General features: G+C 34.4%; 1 protein-coding gene and 1 long non-coding RNA gene across 4 annotated transcripts in view; one reads left to right on the top strand and one right to left on the bottom strand.

Moving 5' to 3' along the window:
• Window positions 1-1,101: 1,101 nt before the first annotated feature.
• LOC123532233 (uncharacterized) lies at window positions 1,102-4,439 on the bottom strand. Its single transcript, XM_053533562.1, has 2 exons — window positions 4,238-4,439; window positions 1,102-3,829 (listed from the first exon to the last, which is right to left on the bottom strand). The coding sequence occupies exons 1-2, from the start codon at window positions 4,410-4,412 to the stop codon at window positions 3,657-3,659; spliced, it is 348 nt and encodes a 115-aa protein (XP_053389537.1). The 5' UTR covers window positions 4,413-4,439; the 3' UTR covers window positions 1,102-3,656.
• Window positions 4,440-12,157: 7,718 nt separating this feature from the next.
• The window catches only part of LOC123557117 (uncharacterized), a 28,823-nt gene continuing 14,634 nt past the window's right edge, over window positions 12,158-26,346 (top strand). Inside the window, exons 1-3 of one of the 3 annotated variants that reach the window (XR_008369102.1) lie at window positions 12,158-12,694; window positions 19,607-19,716; window positions 20,190-20,561. This is a non-coding gene — a long non-coding RNA (uncharacterized LOC123557117). Of the gene's footprint in view, window positions 12,695-17,296; window positions 18,040-19,606; window positions 19,717-20,189; window positions 20,562-26,346 lie in introns of those variants that run through there. The other 2 variants (XR_008369103.1, XR_008369101.1) reach the window with 2 other exon arrangements.

Below are 26,346 nucleotides of genomic sequence, written 5' to 3'. Positions count from 1 at the left end.
CAAGAAGATACAGTCATAAATGTGGCCTCTAAAGTGTTAAAAAGCTTTTCCTTTGATTTGACCCTGTGACCTAGTTTTAGAACCTACATGACTAAGATTCAAACCTGACCCAAAGGTCATCAAGATTAACATTCTCACTAAGTTTCACGAAGATACATTCATAAATGTGGCCTCTAGTGTTAACAGGCTTTTCCCTTGAATGACCTAGTGACCTAGTTTTTGACCCCACCTGACCCAGATTTGAACTTGACCTATAGATAAGGAAGATTAACATTCTGACCAAGTTTCATGATGATACAGTCGCAAATGTGGCCTCTACAGTGTAAACAAGTTTTTCCTTTGATCTGACCTGGTGACCTAGTTTTTTAACCCGGATAACCCAATATCAAACTCGTCCTAGACTTTATTGACGGTAACATTTTGACCAAGTTTTATTAAGATTTGGCCCAAATTGTGACATCTAGAGTGTTAACAAGCCTTTCCTTTGATTTGATTTAGTGACCTAGTTTCTGAGTCCAGATAACCCAATATAAAACTCATCCAAGATTTTAATGAGGGTGACATTGTGACCAAGTTTCATTAAAATTGGGCCAAAATTGTGACCTTTAGGGTGTTAACAAACTTTTCCTTTGATTTGACCAGGTGACCTAGTTTTTGACCCCAGATGACCCAATATCGAATTTGTCCAAGATTATTTGAGGGTAACATTCTATCCAAGTTTAATTTAGATTGGGCCAAAACTGTGACCTCTAGAGTGTTAACAGTCAAATTGTTGATGACAACAGACACAGGGTGATCACATTACAAAAGCTCATCTTGAGCACTTTGTGCTCAGGTGAGCTAAAAAATGAAAAAGGTCTACCACTAACATTTTTTTATAAACAAGAGCTGTCTGTTAGACAGCAAATGCTTGACTGTTCGAATTACTGTCCAAGAAGCAGGAAAATATTACCCTAAATGTTAAAATATCTCTAGAGTTTCAATCCAGTATCTGCATTAGTTTTGTAGATAGTGACCTGCATGTTAAACTTTATTTTCAAAACTTTAACCACAAGTTTCAAATTTAAAAGGGGACACAATTTGATGAAGATGCATGTCAGATTTATGGTACTTGATGCTAGCAAATACTTTTAAAACATGTGAAGTTTCAATATAATATCACCATTTGTTCTGCAGGTAGTAACTGGCATGTAAAATCTAAACCAGAATTTTCTAAGTCCAAATGGGGACATAATATGCCCAAAATACATGTTAGACTAAGGGGCTCGACCCAGTGAGGTTGGCAAGAAAAAATGAATTTCTAATCTGCATGCCTCAAGGTTATAGCTGTATGCACTTGCATGCAAAACTTTAACCAGGATTTTCTATTCCAAAAAGGGGCATGATTTAGACAAAATGCTTGACAAAGCTATTGAACTTTATGCTGCCGACTAGTTTTATGATCCTGAAAACACATGCAAAGTTTCAATATCTGCATTAGTTTTGGAGACAGTAACTTGCAAGTGAAAAATCAAGAAGGCCACAATTTGCTCAAAATACATGTCAGAGTTATGGAACTTGACCCAGTCAATTTTATAATGGACCTAGAAAAAGAAAAGAAAGTTTAAAAGCTATATGCCAATGATAGCCAACTGAACTTGCATGCAAAACATTCACCTAGCAGTGACACTGACGCCAGGATGGGTATGAAATGGGTAATAAGAGGGCCAAGATGGCTCCAGGTCGCTCATCTGGGAAACCCACCATAACAGTGTAAACATGTTTGACCTAGTGATTTCATGTAAAAATATTCTGGGCAATTATCATTACAGTTTGAACAAAAATCTTGAGTATAGACAAGTATTTTCTTTAATTTGACCTAATGACCTAGTTTTTGACCCCAGTTGACCCATAATCGAACTTGACTTAGAATTCATTAAGGCCATCATTCTGACTAAATTACATGAAAATCAATTTAACAAGAGGACCATGATGGTCCTGAATTGCTCACCTCTTCCCACATGACCCAGTTTTGAGTATGACGTCGTTTTTTCTATTATTTGACATAGTGACCTAGTTTTTGAGCTCATGTGACCCAGTTTTGAACTTGACCTAGATATTATCAAGATAAAAATTCTGACCAATTTTCATGAAGATCCATTGAAAAATATGGTCTCTACAGAGGTCACAAGGTTTTTCTATTATTTTACCTATTGACCTAGTTTTCGAAGGTACGTGACCCTGTTTTGAACTTTACCTAGATATCACCAAGGTGAACATTCTCACTAATTTTCATGAAGATCTCATGAAAAATATGGCCTCTAGAGAGGTCACAAGGTTTTTCTATTTTTATATCTACTGGCCTTTTTTGACCGCACGTGATCCAGTTTCGAAACTGATTTAGATATCATCAAGGTGAACATTCAGATCAGTTTTCATGAAGATCCATTGAAAAATATGGCCTCTAGAGAGGTCAAAAGATTTTAATAATTTTAGACCTACTGACCTAGTTTTTGACCCCAGTTGACCCAGTTTCAAACTTGACCTAGATATCATCAAGTTAAACATTCTGACCAATTTTCATGAAGATCCATTCAAGGGTATGGCCTCTAGAGAGGTCACAAGGTTTTTCTATTTCAAGACCTACTGACCTAGTTTTTGATCGCAGTTGACCCAGTTTCAAATCTGACCTATATATCATCAAGATAAACATTCAGACCAAAGTTCATACAGATCCCATGAAAAATATGGCCTCTAGAGAGGTCACAACGTTTTTTCATTATTTGACCTACTAACCTACTTTTTGAAGGCACATGACCCACTTTTGAACTTGACCTAGATATCATCAAGATGAACATTCTGACCAACTTTCATAAAGATCCCACAAAAAATGTGACCTCTAGAGTGGTCACAAGCAAAAGTTTACGCACGGATGGATGGACGACGGACGCTGCGTGATCACAAAAGCTCACCTTGTCACTACCATATTTATTAAATACTTCCTACATAGCATCAAGGCAATCATTCTGACCTAATTTCAGGAAGATCAAGTTAAAAATACAGCCTCTATCACATACAGAAGCTAAATGTTTACAGCCCTGTATCGCTCAACTGGCCTACTGACCTAAAGATCAAGATTAACATTCTGACCAAGTTTCATTAAGATATGGTCATAAATGTGGCCTCTTAAAGTGTTAACTAGCTTTTCCTTTGATTTGACCCAATGACCTAGTTTTTTACCCAACATGACTCAGATTCAAACTTGACCTAAAGATCATCAAGATTAACATTCTGACTTAGTTTTATGAAGATACAGTCATAAATGTGACCTCTACAGTGTTTTAAGATGCTTTTCCTTTGATTTGACCTGGTGACCTAGTTTTTGACCCCAAATAACCCAATATCGAACTCATCCAAGATTTTATTGAGGGTAACATTCTGACCAAGTTTCATTAAGATTGGGCCAAAAGTGTGACCTCTTGATTGTTAACAAGCTTTCATTTTGATTTGACCTGGTGACCTAGTTTCTGAGTCAAGATAACCCAATATAATACTCGTCCAAGATGTTATTAAGGGTAAAATTCTAACCAAGTTTCATTAAGATTGGGCCAAAATTGTGATATCTAGTGTTAACAAGCTTTTCCTTTGATTTGAAAGTATTAAAGATTTATCAATGTTTAAAATTCAAACTGGTGCAAAAAGTTGCTCTCAATCTCAGTTTCAAATTTCTTTTTCTTTATTGCAACAAGTTCTTTCAAACTGCTGTCAATACTGGACAGCGTTTTGTTAATTAACTGTAACTCCGCCACTTTCTTCTCCTCCATCTTGTAAATAAATTCCTCAGTTCCACCTAAAAAGCAATAAAAGAAATGCAAAGAACAATTACACAGGATCATGGGCATGTCACTGGTGTTGATAAGTAATTCTTTGTGAATACTTCAGCACTATAACAAAATGTTCTGCAGTCAGAAATGCCACCTCAGTGGCAGTGACCAGAATGCTGAGCAAGATACATTACAAGGATATAGATTACACTGTTCTTACAGATTACCACACTAGTTACAGAACTGACGTGAAATTATCGATAGACTTGTAAAAAGGAATGCAAAAAGTATCTTCCATGTCTATGACTGGTAACTAGTGGACTTAAAATTTACTTGATCAGATGTTAAATTTAGAGTTGATAGTCTATTGTTTTTAGCATTATCGCTCAAGTTTAAGCTCTAAAATATCAAATATTATTTAAAAGAGAATTTACTTATTGCTCTCTTCTGTAAACTCTTCCCAGTTACTGCCGTACTCTTCGAAAATGCTAAATCCGGTTGACGTGATGAATCTGAAATGCATATAAAACAGGAACATGATGTATGTATCCAGTTCAATTTCAGTTTACAGAACAACATATAACTGCTATGTAATTCTGTATCAGGCATATAAATCTACATAAAACGGCAACACCATTTATCCCATAAACTGTATCAAATTGGGGTTAAATTGATTCTGCCTTTGCGATCAGCATACCTGCACAACTGTGTAGTTTGTGCTTTAAAATCACACCTTCTAACATCAAATGGAACTGTCCAAATTGATATATGGACAAGTTCATTGTAAGAATTTAGCTGGGTAAGGGTTTTACATTGAGCTATTGACTTTTATGCATTCTCTTTCTTAATTATCCAACATGACTGTTTCATGTCCCTGAAGACTGTAATGAAGTTTCAGAGCAATTGCACTTTTAAATATCTAGATATCCCTGTATTAAAGCATAAACAAGAGGGCCATGATGGCCCTATATCGCTCACCTGTTATCATTGCACTTGAGGACAAGACAGGTGAGCTAAAAATGTAAAAATGCAAAAATTGAACACATTTAATTTCAAGCTGAACAAGAGTGACGATCAAAAATAAATTCACAATTGATGTGTGTTACTACGGGCGGGAAAAAAACCAAACAAACTGGGGGCATAGAACAGGTTCTCACAAGTGATCCCTAGTTCATTCCAAGTTGAGTCAACCAAAAATAATCAAAAAAGAAAGGAGTTAAAACACGGCTTTTAAATATAAAAAAACCTTTTAAAGCTTTTCGGGAGCTTTAAACTGAAAAATTTTTCCTGTACCTTTTGGGGGAACATTCTTTTTTTCCCATCTACAAAAATACTTTAAAAACACAATACAAGAGGGTTTTAAAATAAATTCGCTCACTTTGGAAAATCTACTACAATGTACCAAATGTAAAAAGGTAGGTCTTTATTTTGAAAAAATTGGTCCCCGGGAAAGTCACTTTTAAAAATCAGTGTGAAAAAACGTACATGTCCCCAAAAAAATTTCAAAGGCTGTTTTTTTAAAAAAAAAGGAAAAGGGGTTGGGTTGAGGCTTCTTTTCAACCCATGGGCAAAATTTTCAAACAATCTTACTAAAATCCTTTGAAATTTAATATATCCCAAAATACCAAAGGGTCTGGGTTTTGAACTTTCAAAACACGATTTTTTTTAAATTCTATTTTTTCTTTATAAAGCCCTATGTAAAACTTGATTTTTTGAACCCCCCGGGTTTTGGTCCCTCTTTTTAAACAAAAGGGGCAAAATTTTTAAATAATTTCATGTAAGGCCCACTGGGCCCAATTTTACATAAAAAAACATCTAAGGCCTAATCTTGTGGTTTCGGGAAAAAAAAATTTTTTTTTTCTAAACAACTTTTTTTTAAAAACCATGGAAACCCAAAAGGGCAATTTTTTAACCCCTAGGGGGAAAAATTTTAAAAAAAAAATTTGGTAAAGGCCCCAATGGGTTGATGCTACATCCCAATTATCAAAGCCCAAAAACCCTGGGGTTTTTGGGGACAAGATGTTCCAATTTTTTTCCCCTTTAAAAAGCTATTTTAAACCATATGCCCCCTTAAAGCCCCTGGGTGATACTTTGAACAAACTTGGTAGGGACTATTTGAGGGTGCTCCCATCCCAATTTCCCCCCCCAAAAGACCTAGGGTTTTTTGGCCAGGAACATTTTTTAAAAAATTTTTTCCCTGTATAATCTAAAATAAATATTGACCGTGGGGGGGGGCCAAATTAAATCTAACCCTAGGGGAAAATCTGAAAAATCTCAGTAGAGGCCCAACTGGATGATTTTTTAAAAAAAAAGATCAAACCCCTAACCCGGGGTTTTTGTTTGTTTGTTTTTTTTTTTTTGGGTTTTAACGCCATTTTTCAACAGAAATTTCAGTCATGTACGGGGGCATTAAAACCTAACCAGTTTTCCGGGATTTTACCAGTACAAACCTGTTTTCCCGCAAGAAAACCTCCCAAACCTTCCCAAAAGAATTTTTCAAAGTGGAGGACTAATGATTTCAAAAACCACAATGCCCTTTATAAATAGTCCGGAAAAACATCCCCCCGCCCGGGGAACCCGAACTCGCGCCCCCCGCGTTTCCAAACCCCAACGCTCTTACCTCCTGACAAGCGGGCGGGAAACCCTGTGGTTTTTGGCAATACATTTTCCAAGTTTATATAAGTCCTTTTAAACCCTTAAAACCCCCAAAGGGGAATGGGAAATTTGACCCGGGGGTGATCCCCTTGAACTAGCTTGGTAGATGACCTTTGATGATAAAAACCCCCCAAATTTTATAAAATCACTTAGCAATTGTGGTTTTGGAAAAACGTGTTTAAATTTTTTTTCCATAAATTAAATTCTGGCAATTTTGATAGGGGGAAACCCAAAGGATCATTTCTGTGAAGTTTAGAAAAAATGGGCCCGGGGTTTTTGGGAAAGAAATTTTTTTGAAATGTACTTTTATGGGTTTTACCCACCCTTTTTTTTCCACTGAACAAAAATGGTTTGGGAAAAGTTTGGTAGGGGGTCATTCAAAATTATTTCTACAAAGTTTTTAAAATCCAGCTTTACGGGTTTTTTGAAAAAAAAAATTTTTAGAAGTTTTTCCTTTCCGGGTTGCCATGGCAACTAAGTGTTGTATAAAAATTAAAAATTTTTTTAGGCAATTTTAAAAAGGGAACCATCCAAGTATCTTTTTCCTTTGCAGTTTGGGGGTAAATCTGTAAAAGGGTTCGAAAATAAAAAGGTTTTCTTTAAAAAATTGTTGACCCCAAAAAAGGATGACAAAACATCTGCTTTCAAAAACCCACCTTGTCAAGAATGAAAAAAATAGCTAAAAGTTTTTATAATCTGTCTGAAATTTTTATAAATGTTTGTTGTATAAACCACTTTAAGGTCAAAAAATTCCTTTGTTTTCTTTTTTACATGCTAAAAAAACGGGGAAAGTTAGATTTGTTTTTTTCATCAGGTCATGACTATCTGTTTTTTTGGGGAAAAAATTACACAGTTGAAAGAAAAATTTTCTCCAGTGTCTTAAATTCATTTTGGGGTCGGGGAACTCGGGGAAAAAAAATTTTTTTTATCCCCAAAGAATTTGCTTACTTTTACTGTCACCCTGTAAAAACTTTTTTGTACAAAATTTAATTTTTTAGATTTGAAAAATTTTTAAAGAACAGTATAGAATTTCCAAAAAAATCCTTCTTTTTTAATTTTTTTGCAATATCTGTAGTTTTTATAACATATGCCAATATTTTAGTTTTTACAGTAAAACCTAAAATGACCTGATTTTGGGTCTGAAAAATCTCTTTAAAATTTTTTGGGAATTACTGTCATTGAAATAGGCAGAACGGGCTTTAAACAAAATTTAAAGGGGAATTGTGCAATGAAAAAAAAACTTTTAATTTTTAAAAAATAAAACTTAAAATGATTTATGAAAATTTTTTCTTTAATCAATTTTTTTAAGAAAAAACGTTTTTTTATGAAAAAACATTGTGCATGCACCCCTTTTTTAAACAAACAATGCATACACCCCTTTTTTTAAAACAGTACTGTTTTAAAGAAAAAAAATTAAATTAGGGCCTTTTTGGAGGGGAACAGGTTTTTCCCTTTTTAAATCTGAAGGGACGGGCCCCTTTCTTTTTATCCCCATTCCCTAGTTTCATCCCTGACCTAAAAGTCTAAAGACAAATATTTGACCAATTCCCTTGATTTTTCCAAAATTTAAATGGTAACCCTACTTGGCACACGGGGCAATTTTTTAAACCTTTTGGGGCAAAACTTTCTTTAATTCTAAATTTAACTTTTATGGGGTTTTGGCAACTTTTGAACTTTTTTAATTTAAAGGGGTAGCAAAAGCATGCCCTTTTCCTTTTCAATAGGGACGGGAAAGAAACCCCAAAAGGGCCCACTGGGGGGGGACAAAAAAATCTTATTAGAAATTTTTCCAAATACCATGCCAACGGGAAATCAAAAAATCGAATCTTTCCCACCGGGAAATTTCCCACCCAAAGAACAAGAGGGGAGAGTACCAAGTATCTGAAAATATATAAAAAAATTTTGTTTTATCAGACACAAAAAAAAAAGATATCAAAGGAGTACTTTGAAATGGAATTAACAAATTTTTGGGAACCTGAAACCTACCGGGGAAAATTAAAAGGTTCAAAAAAAAGAAGGATATTATGTTAATTGATAAAAAATGTGTGTGTTTTGGGCCCAAAGGGAATGATAGATCAGAAACCCGTAGACAATCCAAAATTAAGCAATAATTGCAAAACTTTACAAAAGTATTTAGACTCAGGGAAATTTTTTTTTTTTTGATGAAAACCTTCTCTTCCCAAAAATGACCGACATGGCGCTTTTGCTTACTCCCCCACCTGTCTTCTTGGGCCCCTGTCCGCCTCTTCACTTCCCCTTTATTTTGTTTGGCCTCACAAAAAAATTCACAGCTACATAATTACAATTTAAATTTTTAATTTTTAATTTCTATTAATTTTTAAATTCAAGTGAGTAATTTTTTAAACTAAAAGAAGTTTAACTGTCTTTAAATTGGGAAAAAAAAATATTTTAAAACTATTTGAAACAAAGAAATATATAATACTATTTCCCCGTATTGACAAAATTGTTACATAAAAGAAAATTTAAAAACATTTTAAAAATTATTTATGAAAAAAATTTCAATTGGGAAATTTTTTTTTTTATACAGAAAAAAAAAAACATCCAATGGGTTTCCTCTGTATTTAAAATATTTTGTCTACCAAACCCCCCCCCGGTTTTTATATTATAACATCAGGGCAACAAAAATAATAGTATTTCATCTATTTCACTTCATATTTTTTCCCAAATTTAACAGTACTTTGACTGTTTGGGAAAAAAAAGGCAGTCCCAAAAAAAAAACTTTTACAGTCATTGACTGTGGCAAAATAAAGGCAGTCGAAAAAAAAACATTTCAGTCCCTTTTAAAACTGTTTTCCTTTCATACCAGACGGGGGGTTCTGGATTTTTAACTGTTTCTGGAAAAGGTGTAAGATGACTCTCGGGGCTTTAAAAGTTTTTTCAGTTACAGGAATTTAAAATTTTTTTTTTATTCTATAATCACCCAAAAATAAAATCTTGAAATTTTCTAAACACTTTGAAAAACTAACAGAACCATGACCTTAAGATCTCTCCATTTCTTCTCTACCCGCTTTACCAAATTTCCCCTCCCTTTTCCCCCAACAGCATTGATTCTGAAAGTTAATACCAATTTTTGTTTAAATAAAAACAGAAAATTTTTTCCCTTTTTATTGTCATCAGAAAAACTTAGACTAGAAATTACTTTTTTTTATCTTAAAGATTTTGAATGACCGCCAATCCTACATTTCCCTTTTTTACAGCCATGTCCCCAGGGAAAAATCCCTAAAAAAAGACTTGGAAATTTTTAAAAAATTTCATAAAAAAGGGGAAAAATTACACAAGTTGAAATTTTTTGACAAAAACTTTTATTTAAAAATCAAAAGTTTTATACAAAATAACACTTTTTTTTCCCGGCAAAACCCTTTTAAAATTTTATTAAAATTTGAAAAATATAAAAATCTGAACTAAAATAAAATTAACCTATTGAAAAAAGAAAAGAAAAAAACATTAATTAAACTTTGAGAGGTTATTTTGTTTTTCTAACCCCGCTAGTATTTTTAAAAAAGGCCTGCTTTTTCCCATTGGACAGTACCATTTTTAGTTTTTGGGTAATTTTAAAAAATGAAAAAGAAAAGAGGGGCAGTGCAGATTAGGGGCAGGCTGCCCGGGATTTGAAAAAGCCACATGAAGAAAAAAGCTTTCCCCTCACTGGGTTATTATTTTTCACACTGTGTTTTTTTAAAATTTTTTAATTATTACATATTTAAAAGTAAAAAACTTTTTTTTGACTTTGGTGTATTTCCCTTTTTTTTCCTTTTATATTGGGAAAATTCCCCAAACTTAGTCGGGAAACTTAGTCCGGGAAACAATGTCCAAAATTCAGAAGTAAGCTGACTATTTCCTTTTGCTATTTTTAAATCATTAAGGACTTTAATTTTTTACTCTGCGAAGGCTTAAATTTCAAAATAATATTACACCGGGCCCTTTTTGTTGGAATTATATAACGACAAAAATTAATTTTTTTGTTTAAATTTTAAAAAAAGAAATTCGGTTTTTTAACAGGGCCCGGTGTCAATTTCTTTTTAAAAAGTAATTAATTTAAAAAAAAAAAAAACTTTTTAATTTTTTTTCATGGGGCTAAGTTTCACAAACTTGGGAGCGCTGCATTTTACCTAGAATTATAATAAACCAGAATGATTTTGGGCCCAAAAAGGGTCCAAAAAAAGTGAAATTTTTTTTGGTTTTAAAAAAGCAATCCAATTTAAAAATTAAAAGGGTCAATTTTCATGAACCTTAAAAAAATTTTGGGGACTTTGGGTCAGCCAGCAAAAGAAAAAAAAAATTTAATTTTTTGGGGTAGCCCCTAAAATACTCAATTAAGGGATAAAAATATTCTGCGGTTTAGAACAATTTCTTAGATTTCTTAAAATTGATCGGGAAAAATAATTAAAAATCCGATACTTAGATACACTAATAATATACATGTTTGATGCTTACCAGGGGATTTAATTCCCCATTAATCTAATGATAGTTAAAAATTAAACAAATAATTTCAAACTTACCTTTTTTGGGATTTAAACTTTTTTTTTGGGGGGGGAAATTTTTTTTACACGATCCGGGTTTTCCCGTGTTTTACCCTATAAAATAAAACCAATTTCTTTACCCGTTTGCACGACTGTTTTACTGGGAATTTTTTTTTCCATTATTTTGGGGCCTTCACGGTTTTGATGTTTAGATTGCACTAGAATAAACAAACCGGGAAAGTCGAACTATTTTGACTAGAGACAATTCGGACCATGTTTTTCCCGGGAAAAAAAACTTTTAACGTATGAAAGGATATATTTTTAAGGATTTTAAAAACCCCCAACAAATAGGCCCAAACCCCTTTGTTTTTTTATAAACACTTGGGGGGGCGGGGTTTTAAAAAACCATTTCCGATACCCACTTTTTATAGTTTCAGACCCCAAAAACCCGGGCCCATCAAAATGTGTGTTTTCCGGGGTAAACCCTTTTTCCCCAAATTTTTTTTTCCCCTTTAAACCCCTCCCCCAACAAAATAACCCCCCCTTCGCTCCACTTCGATTTTTTGTGACCCTTTTCGTCTGGGCATTTTGTGATAGAAAAAATTTGAGTCACCGGGAAATGTTACCCCAGACGTGACTCGCTGATTTATTGTCACGACAAAGAACCCGGACATTGTAGCGACACGATCCTACGACCCTTTAGTAAAACGGTGTAAACAAAGTCGCAGGGAAAAACGTCTGCGACCAATTTTTGTCGTTATCGCAACTTTTATAAAACGGGCCCCCCCCCCCCGAAAACCCCTGGAGGGTTAAACCCGTCTAAATTTTTTGAATTCGCAGGGGACCAGTCCCCAAGTCATTATCGCGTTCCCCCTTTTTTTTTCCCCCCGCTTATTAATTGACATTTTTTTTCCATTTTCTGGCCGATGCTTGATCTTTTAAATTAAAATAATATTTTTTTCAAACAACTTGAAATCATTCTTTTATTATTGTTGAGTGATGAATATTTTTTAGCAATTGAATGAAGTTCTGTATTCACTCCGGAAAGAAGTACTTCCTGTGAGCACCTATCCGCTAGGGTGCGCTTTTTAAAAACTTCCGACGAAACTTTTCAAATCCATCACCAAGTGTGCAAGTATACTTGCGTTACCGTAAAGCTCGATTCTCGAGCAGGCCCTTCGAGCCAGCTCTTCGAGGTCGCTAATATGAAATAAGGCAAAGCCTCAAAGCGAGCTCAAAGAAATCGGATTAAGCGAAAAATATTATGCATCATTTATTTGTCACAAAGAAACTATTCCCTACTCATAAGAATTCAGGAGAACCCATTCACTTGAAAAAGTCTATATTTAATGTCACCACACCTGTTACAGTGAATATCATATGTTGCAAAAATTATGGGAAGCCGGTGTCACGGTGACGTCATTACCGCGTTCCCGTTAATGTCATTTTTTTCATTTTCTGGCCGATGCTTGATCTTTTAAATAAATTTTTTTTTTGTTTCAAACAACTGGAAAGCATTCTTTCATTATTTCATTATTGTTGAGTGATGAATATTTTTTAGCAATTGAATGAAGTTCTGTATTTACTCCGGAAAGAAGTACTTCCTGTGAGCACCTATCCGCTAGGGTGCGCTTTTTAAAAACTTCCGACGAAACTTTTCAAATCCATCACCAAGTGTGGAAGTATACTTGCGTTACCGTAAAGCTCGATTCTCGAGCAGGCCCTTCGGGCCTGCTCTTCGAGCTCGCTATAAAGGTATATTATAAAACAAAAATATAAAAGTATATGGGTAATAATTACCCATATACTTTTATATTTTTGTTTGAAACTATTTATTTGATTGTAATATGAATATTTGATGGTGTTTTACAGGATTTTGATGATATTTTTTTATTTTTTAAAACGGGGGGGTTGTAGTGTGTGGGTTGGGGGGGTCCAGGTCACGCACCGGGCACCTGTGCGGAAAAACACAACTAAAAGTAATCATCCGAACATTGCGGAAAGAGTCAACTTCATAGAAATGTAGAAAAAGTGGCAATCAGTTAGCGAAGTAAACAATTTTTTGGCAAAATGCGTATATAGAACATACATTAGCTGAAACCTTATATTGCATATTTTTGAATGGAAGGGAATAGAGCTCTGACTGAGGCCCGATATGGGTAGCCGAATTCAGAGCTCTATGTATAGATCTAGAGAAAGCAGGGTGGCTTCTGGTGACTTTTCTCACCAAAACTATGCTTCCTCAGTTTTGAACAAAATATTCACAAATGGCTCGGAATGTAAAGAAAGGTCTATATAAGTTGATGAACGATACAAATCGGGGTCGGTGAAAGGGGTGCGGCTGGACTTTGGAAGGACTTGAACTAGGCTGTTTATTTATTCAGGACGAAATTTGTTATTCACAAATTAAGCAACATGAGCTCTTTTTCCAAACTTATTTGTTGTATACAAAATTTGCATTCACTTTACATTTTACTATGGAAAGACAAAAGCGTTAAACATTGCAGTAATAATATCAATGACGGTACTTTCCGCGAGATTGCACGCGTAATCTGACGTCCTTCACCAAAAACATGAACATTTAATTATAGCTTTAACTAATTTTTCTGACATCAAAGATCACAGCTCAATGATATGACTGTATAAATTATCACTGGAGTTAAACATATTTTAAATAAAAACCAGGAACTGTATTTTTATCAGAAGGCGAATTATAGTTGAACGTGGGCAGGTCTTTTTTACTGTGACTAAAAGATCGATCTCTTGACATTTATTTTGATTTTCTGATACTCCTGGAAAGCAAATCAGTTATTTTTGTAGCAAGCTGTAGTAAAATTGAATGGTATTTTTGTGCGTTTATATGGGCACGAACCACACTGGAAGGCTTCTTGCCAATCAATCAAAAGAATCGCTAGCGTGATTCATGAATTTGCATGAAGTCCCAGAAAATAGCATTCAGTTCTTAAATAAAGTGTGCATATGTGTTACAACGGAATATATGCAAATCACCTTGCAATAAATACTATAAACTACCTAGGAACTGATTAGACTGCTGAGGACAAACTTTTACTTATGCACAATTTCAAAACAGAAAAAAAAATGATGAAGCTATTTCAATAGATTCTTATTTCATTCTTCAAGTTCAAATATTTAATTACTAATGTCGTCTACACATTTCCTTTATTATCGTTTCGTGAACTTGGATTTTATATTTCAGCCTAAACATCTGTCACAAGACTATTGTCTCTGTATCATTATTTACTTGATTTCCAAGGATGTAGAGATACATTTTTTTGAAAATCAATGTTCATGGCAAGGACGATTGTTATATTAAAATGCAACATGCAACTTGTAAACATTGTAAACATGCAACAGATGGCTAAAATAACCTTGATCTAGAAATCAATATAATGCTTACAACATTATTCTTTAACTGCAATATTTAAAAGAGAATTTACGAAATTTACCGTAAATGCTGGTTATGAGCCTTTATTACATATGTGTATCCTAGGTTTAAAGAAATCGATGTATTACCGTATTTCAAAGGTATAATTGAGGTGTAGGATGTATAATTATTTCATGCGTTAAATAATTTTGATTGATGTATTTTTCTGGCAATACATTTTGGGAAATGGGTGTCAGGGCGTAAGAAGGTGACTGGTGTTGAAACTTTGTTTCTCTATAGTCCCCCTTCCCACGACTGGGTGAAGTAGGGATGAGTAGGTGCCTAGAAAGTATATTCTTAAGGTAGAAATTAATGAATTGATAGTTTATATGACTGATGTTGAGTGTTATACTAAGGCAATGCGGATAACAAAGCCTAAATGTAAATTTATGAATTTGTTCTTTTTGCTCCCGTTGATTCTCTTTGATTATGGGATAGATAATTTAGTTTTGTTTGAGCGTAGCGAAATAGGAAATAATTAAGAAATAATCAAGGCCTTCGAGTGGCTTATCGTCTAATTTCCCACGGTTCAGAGTTCAGATGCGTAGGAATTGAACCACGAAGGCGTTAGCCCGAGTGGTTAAATACTGAAGCATCTGAACCGTGGCAAATTAAACAATAAATCACAACATTTCCGTCTTTGTTTAACTGGAAATCAAATCGAGCCATGTTAGAATACTTGGGAATTCATAGTTGTTACAGACACAGTTGTTATTTTACTAGTGATGGACAATTGCCATTAAGAAGATTGTTCTTATGGTCAATAGTAGCTATAGTATATATGCATCTGAAATCATATGTGTATTTAGAATTTTAAATATATTTAGACTTAAATAAGTATTTACAATAACAAATGCAAGTGGAGCAAGAAAAAAACAAAATTTAGAAATTTTTATAGAAATTTTGATAAAAGAGCAACAGCAGTCTGCCATCACAAAAAATTATAACAAAGTCAAGGACCAAGACAACAGCATACTCATATGCTATGACATTGTCCATACCACCATACCTACTCCTGATCAGTATTTTATTGCTTCTATGGAGTTTTTAACCTTTTTATATTTTATTTTTGGATCTTAAATGATACTCAGCTGAGTAACCGAGTATGCCACGCTACGCGCATGATAGATCTTTGATATAGAGTATGTTTTACCATTAAGATAATAATATTTTTAATTAATCTATGGAGTTTTCAGATGTTCGTCAAAATCCCGATACGAACCTCTGACTTATTTCTGTCGTTTATTTGGTGAGCATGCGCACTCATAATTACTACCGGGAGAAGTTTCAGCCAATCAATGTTCGCCACTATTTGGCACGCCGAATTGAAATTTCAAACAATATGTAAGCACAGGAGTCTGAAATTCTATCAATAAGACCACAGAAGTCTATCTTTACAAAAAATACCCCCTATATATTGTTTATTTTATATATATAGGGGGTATTTTTTGTAAAGATAGACTTCTATGGTCTTATTGATAGAATTTCAGACTCCTGTGATGTAAGCAAGGTAGTTGCTAACGATGGATAAAGGCGATATTCCATGATTGCGATTAATAAAGATTAATTTCCATGTTAAGAAATTTACCTGAAGAAATAATAATATTCCTCGTAAGTCGGCATCGATATGAAAGGACGCGGCCACGCTTTTCACGGACGATTTTGATTGGTTCGCTACATTTTGTCACGAAACGATGCTGATTGGCTGAAACGCCCGGCTGTACATTTTCCAGGTTCACCCTGGAAATGATGCTGGAAATACCTGGTATTACATGGTAATCCATGGAAATTCCTGATAAATGATGACTTTTCCATATTCTGTTACATGAAATGTGGTATAATTTCCATGTAATGCGGAATTTTATTTCCAGCCTTTTCCAGCATAGGCTGGACTTTGATGGATAGAGGCTGGACAACAGAGGTAAAAGGCTGGAAACCTCTGGAAATGATTCCATGACAACATGGAAAGTGGAACTTAGTAATTTTTAAGGCTGGAAAAATATGGAAAAAACTTTGAAATTTTACAGACCACCATGGAAAGAACTTAGTTATTTTTTAATCAAAATAACTGAGGAATAAATTTAAAATGCTTCTTTTTCAGTCAAGGGTGGTATTTTAAGCGGCTGATCATGACTATTGCAAGCTTGCAGAAAGCTTACGCAAGCTTGCGTGTATTAACATACAGAATTCTGCAAGCTTTTTTAGTTGGAAATATGGAAAAAACTTTGAAATTTTACAGACCACCATGGAAAGAACTTAGTTATTTTTTAATCAAAATAACTGAGGAATAAATTTAAAATGCTTCTTTTTCAGTCAAGGGTGGTATTTTAAGTGGCTGATCATGACTATTGCAAGCTTGCAGAAAGCTTACGCAAGCTTGCGTGTATTAACATACAGAATTCTGCAAGCTTTTTTAGTTGCAAGCTTGCACAAGCTTTTTCTGTTAAAGCTGGACTTAAAAAATTTCATGCCAGTTGTAAGGTGGGAAGCAGTAAACAATTCTAAGTTGAGAAACATGGAAAAAATCTATAAAAATCATTATTAATTTTGATGATGATTTATTTTTATTTTAACATATTGGTATTCAAATTAAATGACATGAAACAAAGAATCTAGATATCAGGTAAACATTAATTTTATTTTTCTATATATGTCCATATAAGGGCATGTCACACTAAATACCAAAACTATCAATTTGTCTGCAGCATGCACAATATAAATAAGACAATAAAATATGACAAAAAATATCTTTAACACTTTTTTTATACATTTTATGTTGAGAATGTCTGAATTGATCATACAGAGAAAACTGTACAAGACTTAGTGTACATGTAAGTATATAAGTCATATGGAATAATATATGTTATACAGGTGATATTCTTTTAACTTTTACTCAGTAGCAAAGCTGCCATTTTTAGCAGATGGGGTTAGTTATATATAACCTGACAATTTTTTTTAAAAATTTCTGTCCAGAAAGAGGAAATCAGCTGGAAAAGGAAAAATCACATCATTGAAATTTTAAACTAATATTAAAATTTATTGAAATATCATGCTTTTTTTCTCCTAGAAAACAACAGCAGCACACAGTAATTGCATGAAATAGTACAATTCTTTTCACCAATTCATTAAAAGTTACCTGGCAAAGGGATTCCTAGATAAGTGATAAATCATTTGGGTCTATTAATCTACTACAGTGTAATGTATATTGCTTGTCTCACTACAGGAGATTATCTCATGCAGACTGATAAGATCTGGCACATGCTTTATATTTAGAAACTCATAACAAGAGATCAACCAATGAAAATAAAGTCAGGGAACTACTTCTGGGGGCTGTACATGTACCACAAAAAGTAATCCATAGTTTTTTTCTGTTTTATATCAGAGTAATCTTCAAAATTTATGAGTATGTGATTGAATGGAATAAAATCTTCCTCTAGTACAAAAATATTTTAACATCATAGATGTATCATTACCTTCATTAGCTGACTGTAAATGGCACATTTGCCCAAGAATATCAAAATTTCAAATCTACACAGGAAGTTCTTTGACAGAGAGCTGAATAGAGTAAATATTTGGGAGAGTGTTTCCCTAAATATTTTACTATGTGCAGCTTATTTCATCTTGGAAGTTAACAATAATTAACAGAATGCACCAGGTGAGTTCATAAAATTTATTTATTTTTAAACAGTAATCTAGATTACCTTTAACAATGTCAAAACTAGAACAATGGATTCTAACAGGAAGCAGGTGGTTTTGTCTTCACTGTGTAATGCAACAAATGATTTTTACTTCATGTCATTTTGTTCCACTGCAACTATTATGCAGCTGCAATTTCTAATCTATCATGCTTTTAATTTATAAGAAGGAAAATTGGATATTCTTTTTAAATGAAAATACCAAATGGAACAAAAAAAATTAGGCCAGTAGAGTTATCTCCACAGGTGGCACTACTGAGTAAACAATGCTTCCCAGTCTGCTAACTACAGTATTACACAGTATATTCAAGGAATATTTGGTTTAAATCAATGTTTTTAACCTGTTATTATATGAAAATTATTTTTCAACAGGAAGAAATGTTTATGGATAATTTAGTTATTATTATAGATCATTATACCCTTTATTGAAACAGCAGAACATTTTATCGAATATTTAGCAAAAAAACACATATTAAGCAGCTTTTTATTATTTATAGGTACTTTTATTGTAACTTCTTCTTTTGTTAATTCTGATATCTTTAACTACATTTATCTTTTCAATATTAATATGATTTTCAAATTTTCAACAAAAAAAGTAGCAGCTTTAATAATGGGAATTGCATGTCTAGTCCAAGTCTATTATAACTTTTTAGAATTTTTATTTTTAGAATTGTGAATATAGCCAGTCTATAATTATCTAAGGTCCAATATCATATGATAATATTAAAATCTGTAAATTAGACTGGCATTTGTCACAATAACATAAATTTTTAAAAATCACATTTTTTCAATTTTGTGACAAGTTCTTTATTATCAGTCTTGCGGCTAGTCTAGTCTAGTCCACCTACTTATGATAGTCTTTGTCTAATATTTACCCATTTCAACAAAATAAACTGGAATGTACCAGTAAATAAAATTTCTATGGTCCAAGGTTAAATGTAAAGATTTAGGTTTTCCCTTTAGGAGTCTTACAGAATATTGACATATATTATTATAATTTGCAATGTTCAGGGAGATTATTTGAGCCTATCATAATTTAACTTATGGAAAATACATATGTATATCAAACATTCCATGACATTGAATAAAAGGCTAATACATATACAAATCATTTTTATTACAAAATTTGCAAAGGCATATTTTATTTACTTTCAAGTAACTTTTTTTATTACGAGGTGCAGTGAATAATGCATATATTATTCATAATTTGTAATTTTAAATGTGTGGCAAAATTTAAAAATTGTTTTACATAATCTAATGCAAAATTTGTTTAATGGGCAGTTATTTATACTTGTATAACAGCTTTCACATTTTGTTACATGCTAAATTACATAACATATAAGTAACTTCTCCAACTACTATGAAGCCAAAAAAGTATAAACAGTACTGTCCACTGATGAATGCATCAGACATTTTTGGCCTCATTATTCATCACAATGTACAGTTTCAATTTTAGATCATTATAACCAATAATAAACTATGAAAAAATTATGGACATCTAAGTGTTAAATTAAATCTATTTTTCAGGTATAGCATCATAAGTGTATATAAAGTATCAGCACACATGAATGAATTGAGACATGTTTAGTGATCCAATGTATTGTGTTCAAAGGCTCCATCCAACATTTCAAAGACATGTAAGTATACTGGCATTATAGCAGGTTTTATAATTACCCCCCTTGTATCAAGTCCACACCAATATTATTATGTATAATGGTTAAGAAGTACCAAATTAAGTAATCACTTGGCAGTCAACACAACTTGGGATGTCAGTGCAGGTAACTGGTTGAAATCAAACTTGTTACTATTTATACAATAAGAGCAATGCATAAGTTCAACCTATTAATCACTAACCCAAAACACTGAAAATATCTGTCTGCCTTCACTGGAACCTTATTCTACCAACATTTGAAATCAAATTGAGAAATAAAGCTTTGTGAAAATGCAACAAGTAATGTTATTACTTGCAGTGTTGCCTGTATCATAAAGATGCACTAACTTTGAATACCATGTAAGATATTAATTTTATTTTGAAACTGTGAACTATGGACAATACTAATGAAGAAACTGCTTTAATGGTTTAATATCTAGTGATTCATTATTTCAACAGGTCATAGCAGTGGAGCAAATGGTGGCAAATGATGGCTTTGTGGTGGTTAGTGAAAAACTGTGGCAATCTACATTGGTGGTGGCAAACACTGACAGAAAATTTCTGGACCAGCAGTGACATTAAGTTGAAAATAATGACATATTTTACACTGTACTGAAGATGTAATTGCGAAAATTACTCAAAAAATAATATATCTCATTCAGTGATTTGTTGCTGAATGAATCCTTGTTTGGAGTTCAGATGCGAAGGAATTGTATCATGAGAGCGCAACATTACTGAAAGGATTTTCTTCAAACTTTCACACGTGAACAATCTTGACTGGTAGATACAACTACAATTACATTGCATTCAAAATCAGTGGCACAGAAACTGGTAGGGGACTATGTATTGCCTTGCAATACTTTGAACAGCACCTTGTTGTTTTATATGTGTAACCTGTAAATGATTATTGGTGTGTTTTATAAAGTTAAGAAGTCCTAGATGAAATTTTTAGTTTTTGATTTTAGCCTCACCTATGGACATGCAATGCTTAGGGGAGCTCATTTGTGATCATCCTTTGTCCAAGACTGTGAATCAAACCTACAACCTGCTGCACACAGCATTTTCATTAAGGATATAATTATATGGGGTATAACTTTTTGCTATTTCAAGACCCTTAGAACTAGGCTGGAATATTTTCCAGGTTATACCAGCTCATTTTCCAGCATTCCCTGGAGAATTTACCATGGTAAAACCTGGAACATTTTCCAGGCTATGCTGGAAAATGTTCCAGGCATTTCCAGACTTTGGTTAAAAAACGGTCCGAATACTCCAGGTTCATGGAAAAACAGGAATTTTATTCCTGGCAGCCTGGAAGATGTTCCAGATTTTACCATGGTATATTTTCCAGGGATGCTGGTATATCATGGTACATATTCCAGCCTTGGCTTTTTCAAATTTTCCGCATTGATAATTTGGTTAGGCTGGAAAAGGCTGGAAACTTAGTCCGAATACTCCAGGCTTTTTTTTTCAATGGAATTCCATGGTAAACCCTGGAACTATTTCACCCGGGCGTTTTACTTGTAATGTAACCAAACCACAAATACAGGGTTCTCACTAGCAATTTCAAGTTGCAGTCCTAGGACTCCCAAAGCTGAAAAAGTTGCAGTCCCAACTACTGACTAGACTTACGGACAGACTTAAACGTTTCGTCAAAACACAGGCCTCTGTTGTACTGTCAAATTAAGTGTAGGCAGACAGACATTTTGTAAACACAATTCTTCACTTAAATATTGTTAAGGTGTGGTAAAAAGGTAAAGATAAAATAGGCCGCATGTAGTCAAAAATTAATGTAGGAAAAAATCACCCCTGGACAACACCCCCCCCCCCCACCCCCTGCTGTTTCTGATCTTCCTGGACGAAACCCCCCAGTGAAGTTATCAAGTTGGACAAAATCCCCCTTGAGAAAATATCAAGTTGTCCAAAAATCGCTCCTGATAATTTTTTCTTTACTGGCACCTTTTTATTTCAGAATGGAAACGTATATAAACATACAGTGAAAAGAAAATATATAAACAATTACTACTTTTATTTTAATACTCATTAAGAGCACAATGTGTCTAAAATACAAGAATGCACAGTATGTCTATGACCAACATATTAATAAATGCTTCCTGAAATAACATCAGTGATTTTGCAGAAAAATAATCACGTTACAAAGACCGGCATCGACAGCATCTTTAAATTACTCGGACATTCATAATTATGTCTCCCCTAGGAGACATATTGTTTTTGCCCTGTCCGTCCGTCCGTCCGTACGTCACACTTCATTTCCGAGCAATAACTGGAGAACCATTTGACCTAGAACCTTCAAACTTCATAGGGTTGTAGGGCTGCTGGAGTAGACGACCCCTATTGTTTTTGGGGTCACTCCGTCAAAGGCCAAGGTCACAGGGGCCTGAACATTGAAAACCATTTCCGATCAATAACTAGAGAACCACTTGACCCAGAATGTTGAAACTTCATAGGATGATTGGTCATGAAGAGTAGATGACCCCTATTGATTTTGGGGTCACTCCGTCAAAGGTCAAGGTCACAGGGGCCTGAACATTGAAAACCATTTCCGATCAATAACTAGAGAACCACTTGACCCAGAATGTTGAAACTTCATAGGATGATTGGTCATGAAGAGTAGATGACCCCTATTGATTTTGGGGTCACTCCGTCAAAGGTCAAGGTCACAGGGGCCAGAACATTGAAAACCATTTCCGATCAATAACTAGAGAACCATTTGACCCAGAATGTTGAAACTTCATAGGATGATTGGTCATGAAGAGTAGATGACCCCTATTGATTTTGGGATCACTCTGTCAAAGGTCAAGGTCACAGGGGCCTGATCATTGAAAACCATTTCTGATCAATAACTAGAGAATCTCTTGACCCAGAATGTTGAAACTTCATAGGATGATTGATCATGAAGAGTAGATGACCCCTATTGATTTTGGGGTCACTCCGTCAAAGGTCAAGGTCACAGGGGCCTGAACATTGAAAACCATTTCCGATCAATAACTAATTTTAATGGTGCTGGCCCCGTGTTCACAAAACATTTTTCGGTCTCAGCTGAGTTTGAGTTTGAAATTTTCATATCAATTTTACTAAAACTTAAAGGTTAACTTCCATCTGAGACAGACCATCAGTACTGAATAGCCACTTGAGAATAGTTATTGACTTAAAATTTAGTTTAAAACATGCTATTTAGATATAAATGACAAATAAAGTTTCATTATCAAACTCAGCTGAGACTGAAAATGTTTTGTGAACACGGGGCCTGATCATCAAACTGAATGACCCAGAATGTTGAAACTTCATACGATGATTGGTCATGAAGAGTAGATGACCCCTATTGATTTTGGGGTCACTCTGTCAAAGGTCAAGGTCACAGGGGCCTGAACATTGAAAACCATTTCAGATCAATAACTTGAGAACCACCTGACCCAGAATGTTGAAACTTGATAGGATGATTGGTCATAAAGAGTAGATGACCCTTATTGATTATGGGATCACTCTGTCAAAGGTCAAGGTCACAGGGCCTGAACATTGAAAACCATTTCTGATCAATAACTAGAGAACCACTTGACCCAGAATGTTGAAACTTCATAGGATGATTGTACATGCAAAGTAGATGACCCCTATCGATTTTGGGGTCACTCCATTAAAGGTCAAGGTCACAGGGACCTGAATATTGAAAACCATTTCCAGTCAGTAACTTGAGAACCACTTTACCCAGAATGTTGAAACTTAATAGGATGATTGATCATAAAGAGTAGATGAACCCTAACGATTTTGGGGTCACTCTGTTAAAGGTCAAGGCCACAGGGGCCTGAACATGGAAAACCATTTCCAGTCAATAACTTGAGAACCTCTCGACCCAGAATGTTGAAACTTTATAGGATAATTGTTCATGCAGAGTAAATGACCCTTATTGTTTTTGGGGTCACTCCGTTAAAGGTCAAGGTCTCAGGGGCCTGAACATTGATAACCAGTTCTGATCAATAACTTGAGAACCACTTGACCCAGAATGTTGAAACTTCATAGGATGATTGAACATGCAGAGTAGATGACCCCTATTGATTTTGGGGTCAGTCTATTAAAGGTCAAGGTCACAGTGGCCTGTTCATGTAAAATCAGTTTTTGGAAATAACTTGAGAACCACTTGACCTACAATGTTGAAACTTAATAGGATGATTGGACATGCAGAGTAGATGACCCCTATTTTTTTGAGGTCACTTGATCAAAGGTCAAGGTCACAGGAGCCTGAACAGTGACTTGAGAACCACTAGGCTACGAGTGTTGAAATTTAGCGGGATGACTGGACATGCCAAGTAGATGATCCCAATTGCAGCCAACCATCAGTGTCTCTTTGACTTTCGCTCCTGACCCCTATTGACTTCTTGCCTATAGGACTTTGCATTGGGGGAGACATGCGCTTTTTTACAAAAGCATTTTCTAGTTAAGCCTAATTATCACTTTCATAAAAAAGATTCTAAAAAGTTCTTTAAAATTGGTAATTAGTATGTGAGAAAACAATCGGAGTTACTTCGAACACTACGTAATCCGTCGTTAGCAATTAGAAATTGTCACCTAGGCAATCACACCGACAATCACATGTATTGAGTTGATCTGTCTCGCGGTGAAGTGGAAACGGGCAACGCTGATTGGCTGTACGCGGCTATCGGTGACAAGCGAGTAACTCCGCCAACATAATTTGCTCTCAAGTCAAACCTTGTGTATTCGCAATTTATGTAATCAATTATTTTCACTGCGTCTCACTGCAGAAACGTGCGTCCGGGGACTCCCAAGCTGCAGTAAACACGCGTATACCGGGACCAATTATGCGTACAGGGACGCCGATTTCGGCGTTTCCGAGAACCCTGAAATATCGGCGAAATGTGCCGAAAATGGGAAGACGGTAGACCTCTGGTATGCGAGAATGACCATATCCGGACGACCACCAAACCGGACAGTCCCGTAAATGCTTTATTTCGGTCTTTAAACTTGCTCATCTGTTCATGATCAAATGGACGCTTGTTTTTCAACAACACAGCAAAGTTACAACAGATAAATTTAAGTATTTTACAATAAATGCTACATTTCATTTCGTCTGCACTCACGAAACATGTTTACATGTCGGGGGAAGTGACGTGATGTGCATGCACAGTATTTCCATGAGGTCCCGCCATAAATCTAAAGGCCACATGCAAATTTGAGGTAAGCAGACGAGACGTTTAGTAATTAAACACTTAAACCGGGGGAATACAGCTTTAATTTATAATTCAGCGCATGATTTTAATACACCCTAAAACACATTTTCATATCAAAATAACTACTTCGAAAAGTGGAATTTTAAAAGATTCAGTCTGAGTCAGGAGAGATAGATCATATCATCGATTCAAAAGAGGTAATTCATACAAATCTATGACTGTACGGCTACTTTCCCTTGGTTGAAAATAAAGTTGAATTCAATACTGAACGTAAATTGAAGATCAATAAAGTGACAACTCGCTGTCCATATATGGTCCGGAAACATGGTACGTACTGTTAAACCTTAAAACAATGTGATTCAGTGGCCCTTAGTTTGGGCCTCAAAAAAGTACTTGACCTAATTTTAGAAGTAAACAAAATAGCTCTTCAGTTGGGAGGAGAACCTAGCTTTGTTCACGTGAAATTTCAACCATTTGATATATCTATTTCCCGAATTATCTTGAAAAATATTACAAAAGTGTCCGGTTATAGGACGCTAACCAGTATATACATTACGTTTCTACCAGACTTACGGGGCATCATTACGCCGACCCGAGCTTTGAATGCTATCTGGATAATGTGTTTTACAATTTATACATTTTTTTTTTTTCAGTTTATAATATAAAATGTTTTATATGCAATAAAACATGCCACTATTCAAGTATTTTAGTTCTGGTATTAAATTCATATATACATTACGCCCCATTTTGCACCATTACGCATCATTTTGCTACATTACTTTATTAAAGGGAATTCCTATAGTTTTTTATGCCTATCTTTCTGCGCAGCCGACACTTTCTATGGAAAACTGAAGTGAAGTCGACATTTGTTAAAACATGTAACAGACAATCTTAAATATGAGGAATCTTGAATGAAATAACATTTTTGATAAGTTTTATCAGTAATCAAATGTTGATACTGGTTTATGTTATATTGACAAGTATCATGCCTGACAGGTATCTTGCCATTTTTGTAGTTGTGTTTTCACATCACGTTTTAGTACAAAGACAGTGTTGTTCATATAATGTAAGACAATTGACTTAGTACTGATAAGACAATATCACCTTTCAGATTATTTAGTATTCAATTATAGTAAGAATTAAGAATTTTTAAAACTTTTTTTAACTTCTAGCAGACATACATGTAATCAGTTTGGCCAGGTTCGCGCCATTTTCTGTCCGAACAGGTGTTGTATTCTAGCAGTCTTAACAAAATATTTAGCCTGGTGACCCATACATTTTTAGCTATTTTTATGCTCACATTTATTTAACAATTATCTATACACAAGAAAAACAGGAAAAAATTCTATGAAACAGTTTTTTCAAAATTTAAAAAGAAATATTCTTCAATATAGGTATTTTTCATTGAAAAAAGTTCA

This window comes from Mercenaria mercenaria, unplaced genomic scaffold (genome assembly GCF_021730395.1).
Source record: "Mercenaria mercenaria strain notata unplaced genomic scaffold, MADL_Memer_1 contig_2868, whole genome shotgun sequence".
Lineage (NCBI taxonomy): Eukaryota > Metazoa > Mollusca > Bivalvia > Venerida > Veneridae > Mercenaria > Mercenaria mercenaria.
The sequence above is the reverse complement of the archived record's forward strand: the minus strand, read 5'-3'. Positions and strand labels throughout refer to the sequence as shown.

What these genes read in the sequence shown, in the direction of transcription:
- LOC123532233 (XM_053533562.1), bottom strand. Translation starts at nt 4,412, where the DNA reads ATGCCTGATACAGAATTACATAGCAGTTATATGTTGTTCTGTAAACTG. An exon ending in TTTACAGAAGAGAGCAATAA is followed by an intron (nt 3,830 to 4,237) that starts GTAAATTCTCTT and finishes ATTGCTTTTTAG; the next exon opens with GTGGAACTGAGGAATTTATT.